The 20,223-nt window shown below is 37.7% G+C and overlaps 1 protein-coding gene across 1 annotated transcript in view; it reads right to left on the reverse strand.

The window, feature by feature from the left end:
* The window catches only part of Baldspot (elongation of very long chain fatty acids protein baldspot), an 89,824-nt gene that overhangs the window by 42,683 nt on the left and 26,918 nt on the right, over window positions 1–20,223 (reverse strand). Inside the window, exon 2 of the mRNA XM_034968540.2 lies at window positions 7,918–8,055. Coding sequence (XP_034824431.1) covers window positions 7,918–8,055 — 138 coding nt within the window. The remainder of the gene's footprint in view (window positions 1–7,917; window positions 8,056–20,223) is intronic.

Genomic DNA, 20,223 nt, shown 5'->3' on the forward strand with positions numbered 1-20,223 from the left:
AGCGTGACGTTAATAATTAATTATGTTAAACATAAATGAAATCATGTTTTTTTTTTATTTAGTCTCTTTAATAATGAATTCTAGTCCCATAAACTACCGCTACAAAAAAAATAACGTCAATTTATTACTGCAGTCCAAGACCCTATTGCTTAAAACGCACATTCAACTCCGAAAAATCTAACTCTGGATCGAATCCCAGATCTTCCGAATAGGAGGCCGACATTTAACCACTAAGGCTATCACAATTCTCCTTGCTTGCTTGCCTTACTTCTTCATAAAATAAAATATAACGTCTGGGAGTATCCCTCTTACATCTTTAAAGAGCGGTTAATTTATAGTATGGGGATTTTTAGGATTTTTTGCTTCGCATTGATTTGGGAAAAATTCATCTACGTGCGCATTGTACTTATCTGCCCATTGACGCATCGAAAATTGATAGATCTCCTATCTTATTTTATTCATTAAAAAAACTATTCAACTTAATCCTCGAAGAAAAAACCTCATTATAGCAGCATGTTATTGAAAAGTTTTTATGTTCAAAACATAATTATTGTTTATCGAGCTTTTGCGTCATCAGTCATCACCACAGAGCATGTAATTTCTAAGGCCATATAGTTAGGTTAATAAGTTTCATAAGGTTATATAAGGTTCAATTTACTTACATTTGATGCCAGTTACAATCGTCAGCATATTTAAAAAACAAAAAAACTTTTCAACAATTTTTGTTTTTTTTTAATTCCAAAATAAATGCTAAGTATTCCTTAGGTGTTCGAAAATGTATACCACTAATGCCCGCGACTTCATGCGCGTGAATTTAGGTTTTTAAAAATTACGTGGCAACTTTTTAATTTTCCAGAATAAAAAGTAGCCTGTCACTCTCCAGTTTCCAGATCTACTAAATCCATCTTAAATCTTTAACTATGCAAAAAAATATGTCAACGTGATAAAAGGATAACCCAAAAAATCAATAAACCAACAAACAAAAACACTTTCGCATTTATAATATGAGTAGTGAATGATATAGGTATATTGACATAACTAAAACCTATCATTGTTGCACCATTAACCTTACCATTGACCTTTGTACACAAGTCCTGCTTTAAATCATATTCAAATTAAGTATCTAATTAATTTGGATTTAAATTTTGATTGCAATTGCAAATGAATATAATAGTATGACAGACATTATACTTACAATTCAAAAGACGTAGGTAATTAGAAGTGGTAATCAAAAATCAAACTGACGTCTTTAACGTCATAACACATAACAATAAAGACTATTTAAACAAAACATACATCAATCAATACTTATAATAAAACTGTAACAGGTCAAATTCTGTACATTGAAGATATTTTGAAAATTTTTTTTCGAGGGCACTCTATAATCGATACTGAACCCAAAACTGTAATTTTTTTCATTTTTGTCTGTCTGTCTGTATCACGGCCGCGCATCACGCTGAAACTACTGAAAGGATTCCAATGAAACTTGGTACGATTTGAGGTCATACTATGAGGAAGAATATAGGATACTTTTTATCCCGAAATTCAGCATGGTTCCCGTAGGAGAGGGGATGAAAGTTAAAATGTATACCGAGTTGTAATTCATTAACGCGTAGTCCGATTTCATTCATTCTTTTTTTGTTAGAAAGGGGATATTTTAAAAATTGTTCCGTAAATATTTCAAGGTCATTGGTTTTTAACCGACTGTCAAAAAAGAGGTGGTTCTTTTTTCTACATTGATTTTTTCGAGGTTTCTGGACCGATTTGCAATTTTTTTTTTAAATCAACAAAAAAAGTTTTCGTGGTGGTCACATAAAAAATTCTGGATTCAACTCCTTAATCCTGATGCTGCAGGGTTACTGCCCGCCTGAGTTATCAAGATTCAGGAAGTGTTCATAGTGAATTCATATTGTAGGTACCAAGCAACGACTTTATTCTCAGACTTCAAGTCTCAACTCCTCAACCCTGATGATGTAGGGTACAGCACTCCTAAACTATAATGTTTCAGGAACTGCGGATGATGCAAAATTATTTTAGGTACCAAGCATAGGCTACATCATTGAACTTCGGATCCTAACTCCTCAATCCTGATGCTGCAAAGTACTGAAGTCCTAAATCGTGGGGATTTTAGAATTTCTGATAGTGAATTGATATTTAAAAAAAAAAATTTTAATCGACTGTTAGGCGGAACGAAGTTCGCCGGGTCAGCTAGTTTAAAATATACAGTTGAACTTTCGCCGTAAGACGGGCATAGAATAGAATATTATAGACATACACGAATAAACGACGCGCAGTGCATACTTATTACCTACGTGATCCTACGTGATACAGAGCGACAATGTGCCGTAGTCATTCCGTAAAACATCACGCATTATTTATAGTACAGTATCTAAATAAAGCCGTTTTTTTTGGTCGACCTCGCACTAAATTTCCTATCCAATTTCTTTTTTTTTAGGTTAAGGGTCACTTACTGACCATAAAATCACAAAATGCTGACAGATCCAGGTGGAGCTTCGATCGCAATCTTGAAGGAAAGTTTTTGGCCGATATCTTGAAAACTATCCACTTTAGGGCAAAAATTATGTAGATCATTATTGTAGAGAGTAAAATTTTGCATCTTTTATTTCCTGTACACTTTTTTGTAAAACTTACCGTTTACGATTTATGACCGATTTAATGAACCGGGCTTTCCAGAATTTTAAAAGTTGTCGGCGGAAATAGAAAACCCGGTTCATTCAATCGGCCATAAATCGTAAACGGTAAGTTTTACAAAAAAGCTTACAGTAAACAAAAGATGCGAAATTTTATTTTCTACAATAATGGTCTACATAATTTTTGCCCTAAAGTGGATAGTTTTCGAGATATCAGCCAAAAACTTTCCTTCAAGATTGCGATCGAAGCTCCACCTGGATCTGTCAGCATTTTGTCATTTTATGGTCAGTAAGTGACCCTTAACCTAAAAAAAAGAAATTGGATCGGAAATTTAGTGCGAGATTAAATGCTGTATTTACTGGACTATTATAGGAGATAGTACATTACCAGTTCGTAAAGGAAGTCACCCACGGCTACTTTTTAATTGATTCAGTAGCGATTAGCGATGCAGTAGCAAAAAGACTGTGATACAGTTGCGTTACTGCCGCTGTCGCATACCTTCGCCCACGTAACAATGATTTTGCATCACTATTATCGCGATGCAGCATCGATACAGTCGTGCCACGAGAACCACCAAGGCCACGGAACTCTCCGCTCATTTTTACCTGAATGTCGCCCGAAGGGCCGAAACAGTCGCGCGAGTAGCGAATTTCTGTGCATTTTCTTCAACGCAGACTTGTTATTTAATTCTGCAGTGCTGACCTCAGGGTAATTTTAAAATGGAGCAAGATCTAACTATGGCGCTTGACCATAATTAAATGTGAAACTAGAATTAGGCACGTTTCAAGTCTCTTTCTAGTGGCAGATCATGACATTTTGAGGCCCGAGGCGCTACCTGATCTGGAGATCCCTATTTTTTTAATAATAAAAAAAACTTTCGCAGAGTAATCTGAATATATAAAAGGAAAAGCTGACTGACTGATCTATCAACGCACAGCTCAACAAACCACTGGACGGATCGGGCTGGGCATGCAGATAGCTATTATGACGTATGTACATCTGCTAAGAAAGGATTTTTGAAAATTGAACCCTCTAAGGGGCTAGAATAGGGCTTTTAAGTCCACGTGGACGAAGTCGCGAGTATAAGCTAGTTCCATATTTAACACAAATGCAATCCCATCAGTAAACAAAAACACACAGAGAATAACTTTAAAGTTTAAAATCAGTTTTAAGTGTTTACTTTAAAATGGAAAATCCACAACACATTGTTTACAAGCTAAGTAATTCTGATTAGAATTGACGTTACTCAGTTAATAAACAAAACGTCAATGACCATCGCAAATAAAGTAATCCTTAAAGTATTATATACCTACCCTATGATGCCCGCGACTTCGTCCGTGTGCATATAGGTTTTTCAAAAATCGCGTGGGAACACTTTGATTTTTCGGGAATAAAAAGCCTTCCCCGGGATGTAAGCTAACTCTGTGCCAAATTTCATCAAACTCGATTAAAATGTTGGGCCGTGAAAAGCTAGCAGACAGACAGATAGATAGAAAGACGGACAGACAGACAGACCGACAGACACACTTTCGCATTTATAATATTAGTATGGATGATACCATTAGGTAAATACTATTAGGTAAGTTACATAACATACACTCACACATACACAACAAGTTACATACATAATATGAATGGAATCTTTCGTACCTGTTTACTATATTTTTTATTGGCAACGTACAAAAAAATATGAGAAGATTATAATTTTATTAATAATTATATACAGCTTTGTTTTAGAATCAGCAACTATCTTACTAATTTAGTAAATATGAAAAATTAATTTAAACAACGATATTCGTAATTAGGGTTATTTGTAATTAGGGTTCCGTACCGAAACAGGTAAAACGGAACCCTTATAGGATCACTTCGTAGTCTGTCTATCTGTCTGTCTGGCCGTCCGTCTGTCTGTCCGTCGTGTCTGTCAAGAAAACCTATAGGGTACTTCCCGTTGACCTAGAATTATGAAACTTGCTGGGTAGGTATTATTTATTCCTTTACTTGTTTTATAACACCTGTTATAGAACAAGTAAAGCAATAAATCCGAAAACCGTAAATTTGTGGTTACATCACAAAAAAAATTTAAAATGTGTTTATGAACAAATCTCTATATTTAAAAATGAATCACTGAATATGTTGCTGATCGCAAATCTCGAGAACAGCTGAACCGATTTCGCTAATTCTCTTTCATAATATTCCTTGAAGTACGGGGATGGTTCTTACGAAGAGAATTTTTTTTTAAATCCTGTAAAAGAATCGACTGTTAGGCGGTACGAAGTTCGGCGGGGCAGCTAGTAATTAATATTTTCAACTTTCTAATTAAGATTATCATATTATGATACCTGTACATTCTTAAACAGATATTTATTTATTTTTATGTATAATAGTTTTTGATTTATCGTTCAAAATGTATAAAATACAACTTTAGTACGGAACCCTCGGTGCCGGAGTCTGACTCGGACTTGGCCGGTTTTTTTTTTGGATACTAAAGTTTCGCACAATATGTATTTTTCATTATTTAGATTATACGTTGGTCTTTAGTGTGTACACGTACTTTCATTTATTTAACTCTTCAAAAAATTACTTGTATTTTTTCTAAACTTACGCTTTAAGTAATCATAATTAGACAATTAAAAAAAGTATAAGTAGGTACACGCTAGACTAATTGCTTGCATTTTTTTAATGAAAGGAAAGAATAGAACGATTAGAAAGTCTCAAGTATTCACCGAATATTTTATATTTCGATGTTTCCAACTGGTTTCCAATTAATTTTTATCTTGGCTGCGGTCATAGCTTCGTGTATGTATAATAGGTATGCTATAATATTTGGCAATTTGAGATTTTGCTATTGGGTCATGCCAAAAATATAAAATTCACAAATTCGATGACTCTCCAATCGTGATTTCGTACATCTGGATTCTGGAGCTTTTCCAAAACAGTGAGCTCTACATTATGCATTTTTTTTTTGATAAAAAATTGTAACTTAAAATAAATCAACTAAAACTAGAGCATATAACATAGAGGTAGGTAGGTACTACTTAGTTACAAATTTATTTAAAACTAGCTTACTTTTGCTCGCGACTTCGTCCGCGTGGACTACACAATTTCAAACCCTATTTCACCTCCTTAGGGGTTGAATTTTCAAAAATTCTTTCTTAGAGGATGCCTACGTCATAATAGCTATCTGCATGCGAAATTTCAGCCCGATCCGTCCAGTAGTTTGAGCTTGTGCGTTGATAGACCAGTCAGTCAGTCACCTTTTCCTTATATATATTTAGATTAGATTTATGACTTTATGTAATATTTGTATCGTAGGATTGTTTAGATTTTTTTTTAGGCAAATTGCCTTGATGTTTATCGTCTGGATCCTTGAATATTAATTAATAGACTTTATAAATTATACTTAATACTACTGAATATCCTTTTTAGGCTTTATTTTGAGTGGAATCATTTTTAGATTATGTTTGTTTTTCCTGACTGTAATGCATAATTTATTTTATAATATAATATATTACACCAGTTTAAAATATAATGGAATTTAGTATATATATGAGAAATAGGAGTACGAAACAAAAATACCTACTATTATTATTTACGCCAAATCTTATGTTAGCACTGGAAAGAGCCAGTTAGGTTTGCCAGTTAAACAATACAATATAATTATACATTAATTTAAGAATGTGAACGAACAAAATTTCCATATAAGTAAAAAGATTCCAAAAATAAAATAAATAATCGAAACGTAAATGGAAACTTTATTGTGATTTAATAACATTATCATATTATGTGCCTACTCGTGTATATATAGATAAATAAATAAAATATATAAAAGGAAAAATAGTAAAACAGAAACCATTGGGGAAGTTGTCAAGTAGCCACACAACTATTTATCACATAATTATTTACTATATAATAACTATAAAACAAACATGTTTTATTTATTTATGTTAATAACTAACTAACAAGGTCATCTATACTGTAATGTAAATGTAATAAAAATGTAACATTATATTTTGTGCAAACTAGATTAACTATCACAGCCTACATTATGATTTTTAGGGATCCGTACTTCAAAAGGAAAAAAGGAACCCTTAATAATCACTTCGTTGACTGACTGTATGTCCGTCGTGATGTCAAGAAAACCTATAGGGTACTTCCCGTTGACCTAGAATCATGAAATTTGGTAGGTAGGTAGGTCTTATAGTACAAGTAAAGTAATAATTTCGAAACCCGTGAATTTGCGGTTAGATCGCAAGAAAAAAATTAACATATTGTGGTCATTAACAAATAATAATTAGTATTTTCAATTTTCAAAATAAGATAACTATACCAAGTGGGGTATCACATGAAAGAGCCTTGCCTGTACATTGTAAAACAGATTTTTATTAATTTTTATGCATAGTAGTTTTTGATTTATTATTATTTAAAAACTAGATGATGCCCGCGACTTCGTCCGCGTGGATTTAGGTTGTTAAAAATCCCGTGGGAATTCTTTAATTTCCGGGATAAAAAGTAGCCCACGCCCTTCTCCGGGATGTAAGCTAACTCTGTACCAAATTTCTTCGAAATCGGTTAAATTGTTGGGCCGTGAAAGCTAGCAGACAGACACACTTTCGCATTTATAATAATATTAGTATGGATGTATGACAGCACTCTCGAGTCCCCGCGTGACGCATCAGTCTGCGTGCGGTCGACGCGCGTCGTCGCAGCAGTTCAACTGCGTCTAAATCCTTTGAAGAGTTTAAGAAGTTGAACTAGTGGGAACGAGCGCGTGTCAGTTGCTTCGGTCGCGACCCACGGAAGTCTACAAGGCGGCAGGCCAGACAAAGGACATTCAATTAGACCCACAAATCGAACCAAAATGAGATTCTTCCGTGTGTCGCATCCGATAAGACCGAATTGACGCAGGGTTGCCTGGTCAATTTGCCCTATCCATGTATGGGGAGTTTAAAGAAGCCTATGGCCAAGAGTGGCCATATTGGCTGACTAGCTTATATTATGCTCGCGACTTCGTCCGCGTGGACTACACAAACAAACCCCTATTTCACTCTCATAGGGCACGTTACGTTAGTACTATTATATTATTCTGTGCTTAGGGGTTGAATTTTCAAAAATCCTTTCTTAGCGGATGCCTACGTCACAATAGCTATCTGCATGCCAAATTTCAGCACGATCCGTCCAGTTGTTAGAACTGCGCGTTGATAGATCAGTCAGTCAGTCAGTCACCTTTTCGTTTTATATATTTAGATAATGTGGATGATGACTTACCTCGGCACACAAATGGAGTGATAGATACCGTAGTTCCTCAGGACATGGAGGAACTCTGGCAGCGTCCGACATGCGCCCATGATACTGAAGGCTGCGAGCGCACTGTTCCATACTATCAGCGTTCGCCGCAACTCGAACCTGTGAAACAAAATAACAGTAAAGTCACCCAGCGCTCGTACAATTTTCCACTGAGTGCTAATTGCAGTGCGGGTATACGCACTACGGATATACACCGCGCGTTTTTTCTGCGACTTGTGGAAGTTGTATAAAGTCGCATACCAGTCTACCACACTCATGTGCCACAATTTTCTGCAGAAAAAATCACGCGTCTGTGCGGATCGTCTCCAAGCAAAGGGCTGAATACTTTTTTAAGTATTAAAAAAACCGGCCAAGTTCGAGTCAGGCTCGCGCAATGAGGGTTCCGTACTTCAGACGTATTTTTTCGACATTTAGCACGATAATTCAAAAACCATGATGCATAAAAATAAATAAAAATCTGTTTTAGAATGTACAGGTGAAGACCTTTCAAAATTCTTTGATCATTTATCGTTTTGTATTTTATGTCTTTTTTCTTGTACCTTTATTTGTATTTAAATTTATTATTAATCATCTAGTTAGTGTAAGTGGCACTGCCGTTCTAATAAGATATAAAAAAATAAAAAATAAAAAAAAATGATACCCCACTTGATATAGTTATCTCACTTCGAAAGTTGAAAATACTAATTATTAGTTCATGACCACAATTTAATTTTTTTTGTGTGATCTAACCCTAAATTCACGGTTTTGAGATTTTTCCCCAAATGTCAGCTATAAGACCTACCTATACCTGCCAAATTTCATGATTCTAGGTCAACGGGAAGTACCCTGTAGGTTTCTTGACAGACCGACAGACAGACAGACAGCCAACAAAGTGATCCTATAAGGGTTCCGTTTTTCCTTTTGAGGTACGGAACCCTAAAATAGATATCTGCAGCAATCAGCTCCCGCATATTAAGTTAGTTCTTGGCGGATAGCAAATTAATAAATATCGTCAATAATAATCTATTCCCACACGACTTGATTCAGTGGAAATGCAACCTTTTAGTTTTCCCTTTACTTATTTACGCTTCTGATCTGTATTACTAACTCTTGGGCACAAGGCACACCGAATGACTGGAATGGCGGCGAAGCACGGCGACTGTGTTTTTATTAACTTAAACTTAGCCTTTTTATGGATCCGAGACATGGTCGCTAACTATGGGCCTCATAAGAAAGCTCAGAGTCACTCAGGGGGCGATGGAGAGAACTATCCTTGGAGTTTCTCTACGTGATCAAATCAGAAATGACGAGATCCGTAGGAGAACTAGAGTAACCGACATAGCTCAACGGGTTGGGAAGCTGAAGTGGCAATGGGCAGGGCATATAGTTCGTAAAACCGATAGACGTTGAGGTCTCAAGGTGCTGGAATGGCGACCTCGGGGAGGGGACTAGAGAGCCGCTGGATCCAGGCGGCGCAAGCCCGTGGCGTATGGAATAGAGGTGTCAAATACAGGTTCATGTGTGTATCACAATATTATCACGTGTTACAGACAAATATTTAATAATTATTAACGTTACATTATTTTGTTACAAAAAAAAATTGCTTGAACCGTGAGGCGCAAGCAGAAAAATGGGTGCAATCGATTTTCGATCTTATTGACATACGTCAGAAAACAGCATTTTAGCAATCTATGAATTATACTGAGCAAGAATATGACAAAAAACAACTTTCTCATAACCGTCAATAAGGTCGAGATTTGCTTGCACCGATTTCACCATGAGGCGCAAGCAGATAAATGGGTGCAAGCGATTTCCGACCTTATTGACATAGGGAACAACATTTTAACAATCTATGAATGATACCTACTGAACAAGAATATGACAAAAAACAACTTTCTCATAACCGTCAATAAGGTCGAGAACTAGGGTATAGCTTGTATTTAACTCGATTGATTTAAATTTTAAATTTTACTCTTAATAGGTACCCAATCCATACCTTCGCGACAGGTCAAGAGGCAATCGGGGAGGGAATGCCCCGCACACCTGCACGGCCCCTGTGCTAACCCAGTGCGGGCGAGCGAGGGTGACGTGCGGGTGTGCGGGGTGTCACCCCCGCCTCATACCCCGATTGCCATCTCAACCTGTCGCGGAATACAGTACCTAGTACCTACCTATGTATGTAAAAATAAAAACAAATAGAACGATAAAGCAATGTCAAGTAGATACCTACAATACAATAGGTAGGTAAGTTTACCTAGTTACCTATAAAAAAATCTTTTTAGTAGGTAACTACTATATTTATTATCATACATTTCTACATATTTATTATCATACGAATTATAAAATGATGATGATGATTTCTAAAAAGAACAATACCACTTCACGTACCTAACCTATTACCTATAATAAATAAATGTATGATAATACCTACAATTTGAAAAACATTTTCTCATACGATTTATAAAATGACGCAAGTATTTCCAAAAAGAACAAATCTACTATAATAGGTATTATTAACGCGCGACACAAATCTATCACAACTCAAAAATGTACCTAATCTACATTATTTTGCCTAATCTACATTACAATTATTCGCATTAAATATTTATCGACACTCAAGTTCACAAATAAATAAAACTGCATTCAAAATTTATTACGAAACAAACAAAATGATAAAAATACTAGCCGCATACTCGTATCATCACAGTCAACATGTAACAGGCCAATACGAAAATTCGATGTAATAATTATTCACCGTCGAATCGCGACGATATTTGTATTCAGCTGTACCTACCTAATATATTTTATTCTAATATCGTCGCTCGGTCGCGCCGCGCGCGGCGTATCAAAGATCGAACGCCTGAGTTATTTTTTAGGAAGGATTTTCTTAAATTTTCACTACTTATTATATATTATTGTATTCAATTTTGTTTTAATCTAAAAACGAATATCTTGAATACATTTATATATTTAATAAATTTATTAGGTACATTATTTTTTGACACCTCTAGTATGGAAGTCCCTACAAGAGACCTATGTCCAACAGTGGACGTCTATAGGTTGATGATGATGATGAATAGTAGGAGGGCAGGCGGTGCACATAGTATGCTGCACTTTGTACTCTGCACATTTGTCTATTTTGTCGGATTAGCCAATTAAGCTTATACTCATATACCTACCATGGAGTTCCGCAAGGTGACGCCCGCTACTGTCAAAATGTTGTTTACGCAAAAAACTAGCACTGATCGATTTCCTGCTTTACGGTCTTTTATAACGTAAACAAAATTTACATTGACATTAACATTATTTATATATACTTGTATCACACTTACATCATTTACAGGTACTCACGTAGAGCCTTGTGATAGCCTAGTGGGTAGGACGTCCGCCTTCTAATCGGAGGTTCGATCCCGGGCACGCACCTCTAACTTTTCGGAGTTATGTGCGTTTTAAGTAATTAAATATCAATTGCTTTAACGGTGAAGGAAAACATCGTGAGGAAACCTGCATGCCTGAGAGTTCTTCATAATGTTCTCAAAGGTGTGTGAAGTCTATCAATCCGCACATGGCCAGCGTGGTATACTATGGCCAAACCCTACTCATACTGAGAGGAGACCTGTGCTCTGTAGTAAGCCGACTACGGGATGATCATGTTAGCGAGTAGAATCTACCTACGAGAGGCAGGTAACTAACTACACTCTACAATAACTATTTCTTGTACACTTGTCACCAGTTTTGCAGCACATGATATTGACCTATGATGTTTGCCATTTAATGGCACATACGCGATGTGTACATTCAATATTGACTTTCGTACACATCATACTGAAGAATAGACTTTATCTACAATAACAATTTATTAAGCACTACATCCGCAAATAAGGACAAAATATAAGCGGAATTGAGCGAGCAGAAAAACAAATTAGAGGTTGGACCACGGACTTAGAGTAGCTATAGCCGACGCATTTTAAACTGAGTCGTCGAGTTATCTATCTGTTTCGCTCGCACTTACAGCACAGAAGTTATGTATAATAGTACTAACGTATACAGGTCGTAGGTAAGTGCGAGCGAGACAGACAGATAACTCGACGACTCAGTTTAAAATGCGTCGATTATAGATACATCAAGCCTAGGTCCGAAAGGGGTGCCAGCTAGGTAACCTCCCACTGTGCCTGGATGCTGCTGGCCCCTTTTGGATAGGCCCGAGGGGAAGAGCAGTATTCGGGCCGGTGCACCCCGGTAACATGGCTAATAATTTCTCTTCGGGGATATTGTTGGATATGGCTAATGACCTGACAGGGGGAGGTTAAAAAAAGTGTGTTCGAAAAGACCATAGGCAAAAACGTATGGACCCTTGTCCAATTCCTTAAGATCCCTCAAGTGTTCAAACCTGCATGCCAGAGAATTCTTTATAATGCTCTCAAAGACGTGTGAAGTATGCCAATACGCACTTACAGTATGGTGGGATATGGCCTAAACTCTTTTTTGAGAGAAGACTCGTTCTCAGTAGTGAGCCGGAGATAATTATGACGATGGCTCAAAACTACATTTTGAGTAGAAAATCGAATAACATATCTAATACTCGTAAAATAGCATGTAGCAATAAAACGTGACTATCCGAATGGATTCCAAGAAGTGCGTTAAATTCCAATAAAACCAACAAATTCAATACGAGTAATTCAATACATTTACAGTGCAGTCGACTTGAAAAGCAATAAGTACCACAGCATAGCGATCATACAGTCCAGAACGCCAGTACATTGCGGAATTTGTTTAGCAGACGTACTTTAATTTCTATACTGCATACTCTCTAAAGCGTGGCGATTGTATATCTACGTCACTTGAATATAATTTTAGAGCTGCTTCCATCATATACGATGATGCAAGAGCAAATGATGGATTGGCTCGCAGATAATATAATACCTACATAATATATACAGAAAGCGATAAGAGATATCAGCAATCAGCATGGTACAACAGACTTATGTATAATTTTGCTACGATAAGAAATCACAATGTATCCGGAAATTTTAAACAAATGATAACTCGAATTTTTTAAACCTTTTGACCTATATACCAGCAAAACAATTTGTAACTAAGCAATCAATCAATTGAATGCCGCTCAACTTCAAGGCGATGATGCCCCTCCCCCCTCCCCCCGCATTCACATTTTTTTAATAAAGAATATTAGCCATGTTAAGTGAATAATATTCCCCCTTTGCTCTCCAACTAAGCGTCAAGCTTGTGCTAGGAGTAGGTACGACAATAGTGCACAACGGGCAGGATTTAAACCGTTGACCTTTCGGTTTTCAGTCCACTACTTTACCAATTGAGCTATTGAGCATTAGATTAGAGGGCCAGGAGACATTGAAGGGAGTACCAATTTGTACAAGTTCTACACGATTGCAACAATTATGGCTACCGAGTTCCGACAGAGGGAAACAGCTGATTTATCGTGTAAAATGTCGCATAAAATACCCGAGTATGGAACCCTCGGTGCGCGAGTCTGACTCACGCTTGGCCAGATTTTTTTTCACATAATCAACAGGTTTTGATAAGAAAGCCATTAATAATTATAGAACAAGACCACTGGGATGCATGCCCCTAAACACCGTTAGAGGTATGCAGGAACCAACCAACTCGAGGACCGTACTGTGAGCGAGGGACCGCCCCATGACCATCATCCACAGGTCCTCATGGAGGCCAAGGATCGCGGGGAGAAGCGAGGGTGATTCCCTCTCCACGTTTCCCATTCTCAATATCTCAGGTGAGATAGGCTCACCCTCCACCCTCACCCGTCATCAAACTGGGTAGGCGAGAAACTGTTGTAGAATCTGGTGGGAATCCTGGGACCAAAAGCCATCATCATCCATTCATCACCGACTGCCCCTGCAACAGTTGTTGGGACGAGTGAGCCTAAATCTTGTGGGAATTCTGAGGCCTTTCTCACCCGTCCTCAAACTGGATATGGGAAAAACTGTTGTTAATGGGAATCCTGGGACCAAAGGTTTTAGGATTCCCACAAGATTTAGGCTCGCTCGTCCCAACAACTGTTGCAGGCGCAGTCGGTGACGAATGGGTGAGTTCATCAACCATTCGACAGTGTACTTAATCTTGCCTCAAGGGAAATAGTATTTAAAGAAAACTCGCTGTTTAAACAGAAGTTACAGCCGAGTTTCCTATACAACTTAGGTAAGTATTATTAACTCCTTTAAACCACAAAAGTTTTTACAGTGAGACCGTTATAATCCCGCAAACTAATAACTTTGTTGATCAAAGGTGCGTCATTACTAGTTTAAAACGTTACTAATTTACCAGGAACTTTGAATTTAATTTGTTCAATGCCATGACCTACAAAAACACCAAAATAAAATTTAATGGGCCAAAAATTTTAGATAGAGCTTGGACATATTTATTACTAGCTGCTGCCCGCGATGTCATCCGCGTGGATTTAGTTTTTTAAAAATCCCGTGAGAACTTTTTGATTTTGTAGGTGTTATTTCTAGGGTTTTGGGGAGGTTCAAAGAAAAATGCAGCTACACCGTTACAAGCTATATTCACACTGACTCACGCATTGCGCGGATGCTACTGCGCACCTTAGTGTTTAATCTACCTACATATTATAACACCAGGATAAAAAGTAGCCATGTCACTCTCCAGGTCTTTAACTATAACCATGCAAAAATCACGTCGATCCGTTGCCCCGTTACGACGTGATTGAAGGACAAACCAACAAACACACTTTCGCATTTATAATATTAGCGTGGATTTATTTTTCCTGGTGCAAGAGGAAGCATGAATAATAACAAAATTAACCAGAGATAAGCCTCCAATATCCCCGTAACGACAGGAAGGGTAACAGCTAACAATAAAACCGTGGGTGTCTACTTTATTTCAGACAAACTAGGTCGCTGAAACTATCTAGACAAGCTATTACGAGCAATATAACCTTAATATTCTCTACGGAGCTATAAAAACAGCCGTTTCAGAAATCCTACATCTCAGCAAATGATCCATCCCTTATAAACCTACTCTACTTACCGTGTTAAACATTAGACCTGACCTGACAAAAAGGAGATCCTCAACTCTTACGATTCATTTAGCATAACTCTTGCAGCATCAGGATTTAAAAGTTGATCAATAACAAAGTCTATTCTTGATGACAATATTAATTGAGCATCAGCAACAGGTAATCAGATTTGACATAATGTCCGAATGTCACAGGAACAATATTTTGTGTAGGTACCAAGGCCAAATAATTAAGTCAGCAGAAATAATTGGAAAATCCTTTTATAATAATATAGATAGGGAAATACGGCGAATTTTTCAAAATCGCGAGCGCGTTCGAGGCTAGTCAAAGATAATAAAAGGAAATGTCCGAAGCAATTAGGTATTGCATTACGGTATCGACGGGTTAATGTCCGATCGCGCGCTGCCTTGGCCTCGTCGGCCGTCGCAACCTTACTACCCGCTCAATGCCTAGCTAAGATAGGATTACCATCGCTTAAGTCAAAGGCCATAATGTTCTCAAAGGTGTGCGAAGTCTGCCAATCCGCACTTGGCCAGCGTGGTGGACTACGGCCAAACCGTTCTCATACTGAGAGGAGACCCTGTATGTAGTGCGCCGACTATGGGTTAATCATGATGAAGTCAAAGTCAAAAATGTTACTACTTAAAAAAAAAAAAATTACAAAAAAAATTAAAAACCGACTTCGATACACAAACACTAAAAACTGAAAAATAATCTCTAAATATATAAAAGGAAAGGGTGACTGACTGACTGACTGACTGACTGATCTATCAACGCACAGCTCAAACTACTGGACGGATCGGACTGAAATTTGGTATGCAGATAGCTGTTATGACATGAACATTCGAAACTATGGGCTAACACAACAGACTGCAGGCAAGCAAAAGAGGCTTTCCCCAACATAGACAAACGACAAACTAACATACTACTCCGCCTGGACAGAGGTAAACTTAGGAAGGTGGTGGGACTCATAACAGGGCATAGCCCACTAAACAAACACCTTTTCGTTATAGGTGTCACCGACAGTCCTCTGTGCAGGGCCTGCATGGAGGTCGATGAAACACCGACGCACGTACTCCTGGAGTGTACGGGCGTAGCAGATCAACGCGAGCGCCATTTAGGATCCCCGACCTCACTCCATGAAGCCCTCGGCAACCTGGGCGGTCTATTTGGCTTCTGGAGCGAGCTCGGATGGCTGGAGTGAAGACTTCGGCGGGGAGGGGCAATGCACGCACAACAGACGGAAACGTTTAAGTGCGGAAACCAGCCCAGTGCGAAGAAAGAAAGAAAGAAAGCTGTTATGACGTAGGGATCCGCTAAGAATGGATTTTTGCAAATTCAACCCGTAAGGGAGTGAAATAGGGGTTTGAACTTTGTGTAGTCCACGCGGACGAAGTCGCGAGCATAAGCTAGTTTGTCATAAAAATATGAAGTCTAGACGATTCGCGCAGCTAAAGCTAATTGGCACCGGCACCAAAAAGTATTATTATGGAACTATATTAACTCTTGTATACATAATATATTCGGTAATAAATTAAATTATTTTTCAGTTTTTAGTGTTTGTGTATCGAAGTCGGTTTTTATTTTTTTTGTAAAAAAAATTTATTTCACAATTTTTAGTGGCCCCATGGAATTATGCTATGGCTGGTTAAAAATCTACTGTTTACTAAGCTATTACACTGATCGCGAGCAATTTACTCTTATCCGTTGAGGAGTTCCAGTATCTATCTTCGAAGATGTTCATCAGATCTTCACCAAATTTAAATGGGACCAACTTTGAAGTATACCCTTTCAAACAAAAAAAGAATTTTCAAAATCGGTCCAGGCGTCTTCGAGTAATCGGGGAACATACATAAAAAAAAAAAGATTCCGACGAATTGAGAACCTCCTCCTTTTTTGAAGTCGGTTAAAAACAAGAGATATTAATTAAATCCTTCCTATCTCTACATAAATTATTAATGCGAAAATGTGTTTGTTCGTTGGTTTGTCTTTCAATCACGAAGCAATGGAGCAACAGATCGCAGTGTTTTTTGCATGGTTAATAGATAGTTTGTTTAGTTTAAAAAAAACCTGGAAAGTGACCTTTTATGCTACTTCTTATTTCCTTTTTCCCGAAAAAACAAATGGTTCCCGCGAAATTGCTTTGTACTTCAATCACGCAGCGATAGATCAACGGATCCAAGTGATTTTTTGCATGAATGATTTTGTCCCGGGAAAACAAAGAGTTCCCACAGGATATTTATAAAACTTAAATCCACGCGAATATAGTAGTAGTAAGTTAACCTTATTTATGTCAAACTTAAACACCCCTAATAAAAAAAGTTTCGTCGGTGGTTAAAAATACCATAAGCTGAAATACAGTAGAGTATTTGCAAATGTTAAATAGGTATACTACTTTTGAAAACATTTGGCATAATTATGCCGAAGTGTGCTGGCTTTTTGGCGAACATCAAAGCGCGCTTGACTTTGTTGAAAATGTCTGAGAGAGAGCTCTACATTTGCGTTTTGTTTGAGAATGAAAATGTTGAAGGAAGAAAGCTTTTTGTTTTTTAGGTTTATAAATGATCTTAAATCCGTATGTAGGTACCTAATCGGTCTTTGGATTTTAGACTCAGTCCCAGAATATTCAAACTTTGATGAAATCTTTTTTTTAAATTCATTATAACCGAACGCTTGACCACAATCACACCTAATGGAAAGTGATGATGTGGCCTAAGATGGGACGCGTTTACCTAGGAAGGAGCCTATTCACTCTTGTTTTAAAAAGTCGAATAATCGAAGCGAGAAAGTCATGCTTCTTATTTGCTAACCTTCTCTACGATCTATAGACTAGGCTAGGCAGCAAAGATTTTTTTTAGTAACTACCGTCAATTCAGTGTTCGTCAGGATTTTCCATTCTCAACAGGTTTTGGGCCGCTTTTGTTCAGCGGCTTTTTTATTTATATCATCTGTCCACCTAATGGGGGCCGAACGTTGCCCTGAACGAAATCTGATCTCACTAGATTTCATCATGATCAACCCATCACCGGCTCACTACAGAGCACGGGTCTTTTCTCAGAGTGAGAAGGGTTTTGGCCATAGTCTACCACGCTGGCCATGTGCGGATTGGTAGAATTCAAACACCTTTGAGAACATTATGGTGAACTCTCAGGCATGCAGGTTTCCTCACGATGTTTTCCTTCACCGTTAAAGCAAGTGATATTTAATTAATTAAAACGCACATAACTCCGAAAAGTTAGAGGTGCGTGCCCGGGATCGAACCCCAGACCTCCGATTAGAAGACGGACGTCCTAACCACTAGGCTATCACAGCTTTTTCACTAGATATAGTACGCGACAATCGGGGAGGGAACGCCCCGTACATCCGCACAGCCCCCGCGCTAACCCGGTGCGGGCGAGCGCGGGTGACGTGCGAATGTGCGGGTGTCTCCCCGCCTCATACCCCGATTGCTATCTCAACCTGTCGCAGACTATACTTCTGGAGTGTTTTTGCAATGCGCGACGCCAGAAACTTGTGAAGGACGTACCGAACATCGAAGGGTATCTTCCTTTTTTCTCGCGTAGTCCATTTAAAAAACTTGGTATACACATCCTTGGCCTCCAGCTATCAAACCAGTCGGGTTTATTTACTACTATTTTTTTAACTATTTAAGTACTTAAATCTATGCAAATTGGTCCGATTTGCGAAGCACTCTGCTACATTACGTAAAATTTTGCTATCTGATCCCGGTAATCTCAAGATTATCTATTTACTTAATGCCGACATTAGCGAATTCCGTATTCTAACGATAACAGAATACATTATAATCTTTGTACAGTATTAAGTATGTAAATGACCGACATAATAATATATTCGAGTTAAAATTGTTTAAGGAAACTTCTAGTCCCTTCAACGTTACATACCATACCTACGTATGTAGAATAATAGCAGGAAATCGTAGTGAGCATTTTATAACAAGCTTCTTAATGCATTGCCATGATCTATGATGCTCAACTGACCTTTCCAGTTCAGCCCTGAGAGGTACTTCCAGTTTCCACCAGTCTTAATAACTCTTGTAGAAAAACTAGTCAGGAATCCTGTTACTATAAGCGGTCACCTAATAAGTTATGACGCATATTCTGCTATCGTATTATAGGTGCGTTTAATTGCGATCTCACCTGATTGTAAGGTAAGAACGCATACCGATTCCAACAAGTGGAGTGAAGCCAAGATTTTCGGATAACAGCTCGCTGCAAGGTACTATTAAGTACCTAGGGGTGGTAATAATGTAATGTAATAGATTGCCGAGGAGATTCTTGAATATTGAGGTAGGATTCTATCTTCAGAAAGAATAACGATGAATTTCTCATAGTTTTATTAATCACTGTTACCACTTTGGATGTTGGTATAGGAATAAATCGGTGTGTCGTAAGACTAACTATTACTGAAATGTACGGTGTGAATGTAGTAAACCTTCGTTCCCGTACCTACATTCACACTAATTCATTCCTATATTCACAAAATACAGATAAAATCACACTGTCAAGTCAATATTTAGAACCTACCTACAACTGTATACATTATTTTATAATAGGTACCTGCATTTATTTATAATATTTAACAAATGTATAACGTATGTCGATTGTTTTTATGGTTCCGTATCTCAAAAGGAAATAAGGAACCCTTATAGGATCACTTCGTTGTCTGTCTGTCTGTCGTGTATGTCAAGAAAACCTATAGGGTACTTTCCGTTGACCTAGAATCAAAGCAACTAAGGAAAAAATACGAAAACCGTGCATTTTGTAGTCAGATCACAAAAAAAAATTAAAATGATGATAAAAATTTAAATTCTTATGATATCTGTCATCGGCTTTCTAGCCCTAATCAGATTTGGGGTAGGTGTGGATTTCAAATTAATTTTACGGGACATTCTAGTAAATATCCTTCCCTTGTATATATATATATATATATATATATATATATATTTTATTTATTTATTCAGATACAAGTTAGCCCTTGACTGCAATCTCACCTGGTGGTAAGTGATGATGCAGTCTAAGATGATAGCGGGCTAACCTGGAAGGGGTATAGCTGTTTTTATTAAACCCACCCCTTTGGTTTCTACACGGCATCGTACCGGAACGCTAAATCGCTTGGCGGCACGGCTTTTGCCGGTAGGGTGGTAACTAGCCACGGCCGAAGCCTCCCACCAGACCAGACCAGAAATTTAGAAATTATAAAATTCCAAACCCCTGCCAGGAAACGAACCCGGGACCTCC

The sequence above is a fragment of the Maniola hyperantus genome, chromosome 5 (assembly GCF_902806685.2).
Source record: "Maniola hyperantus chromosome 5, iAphHyp1.2, whole genome shotgun sequence".
Taxonomy (NCBI): Eukaryota; Metazoa; Arthropoda; class Insecta; order Lepidoptera; family Nymphalidae; genus Maniola; species Maniola hyperantus.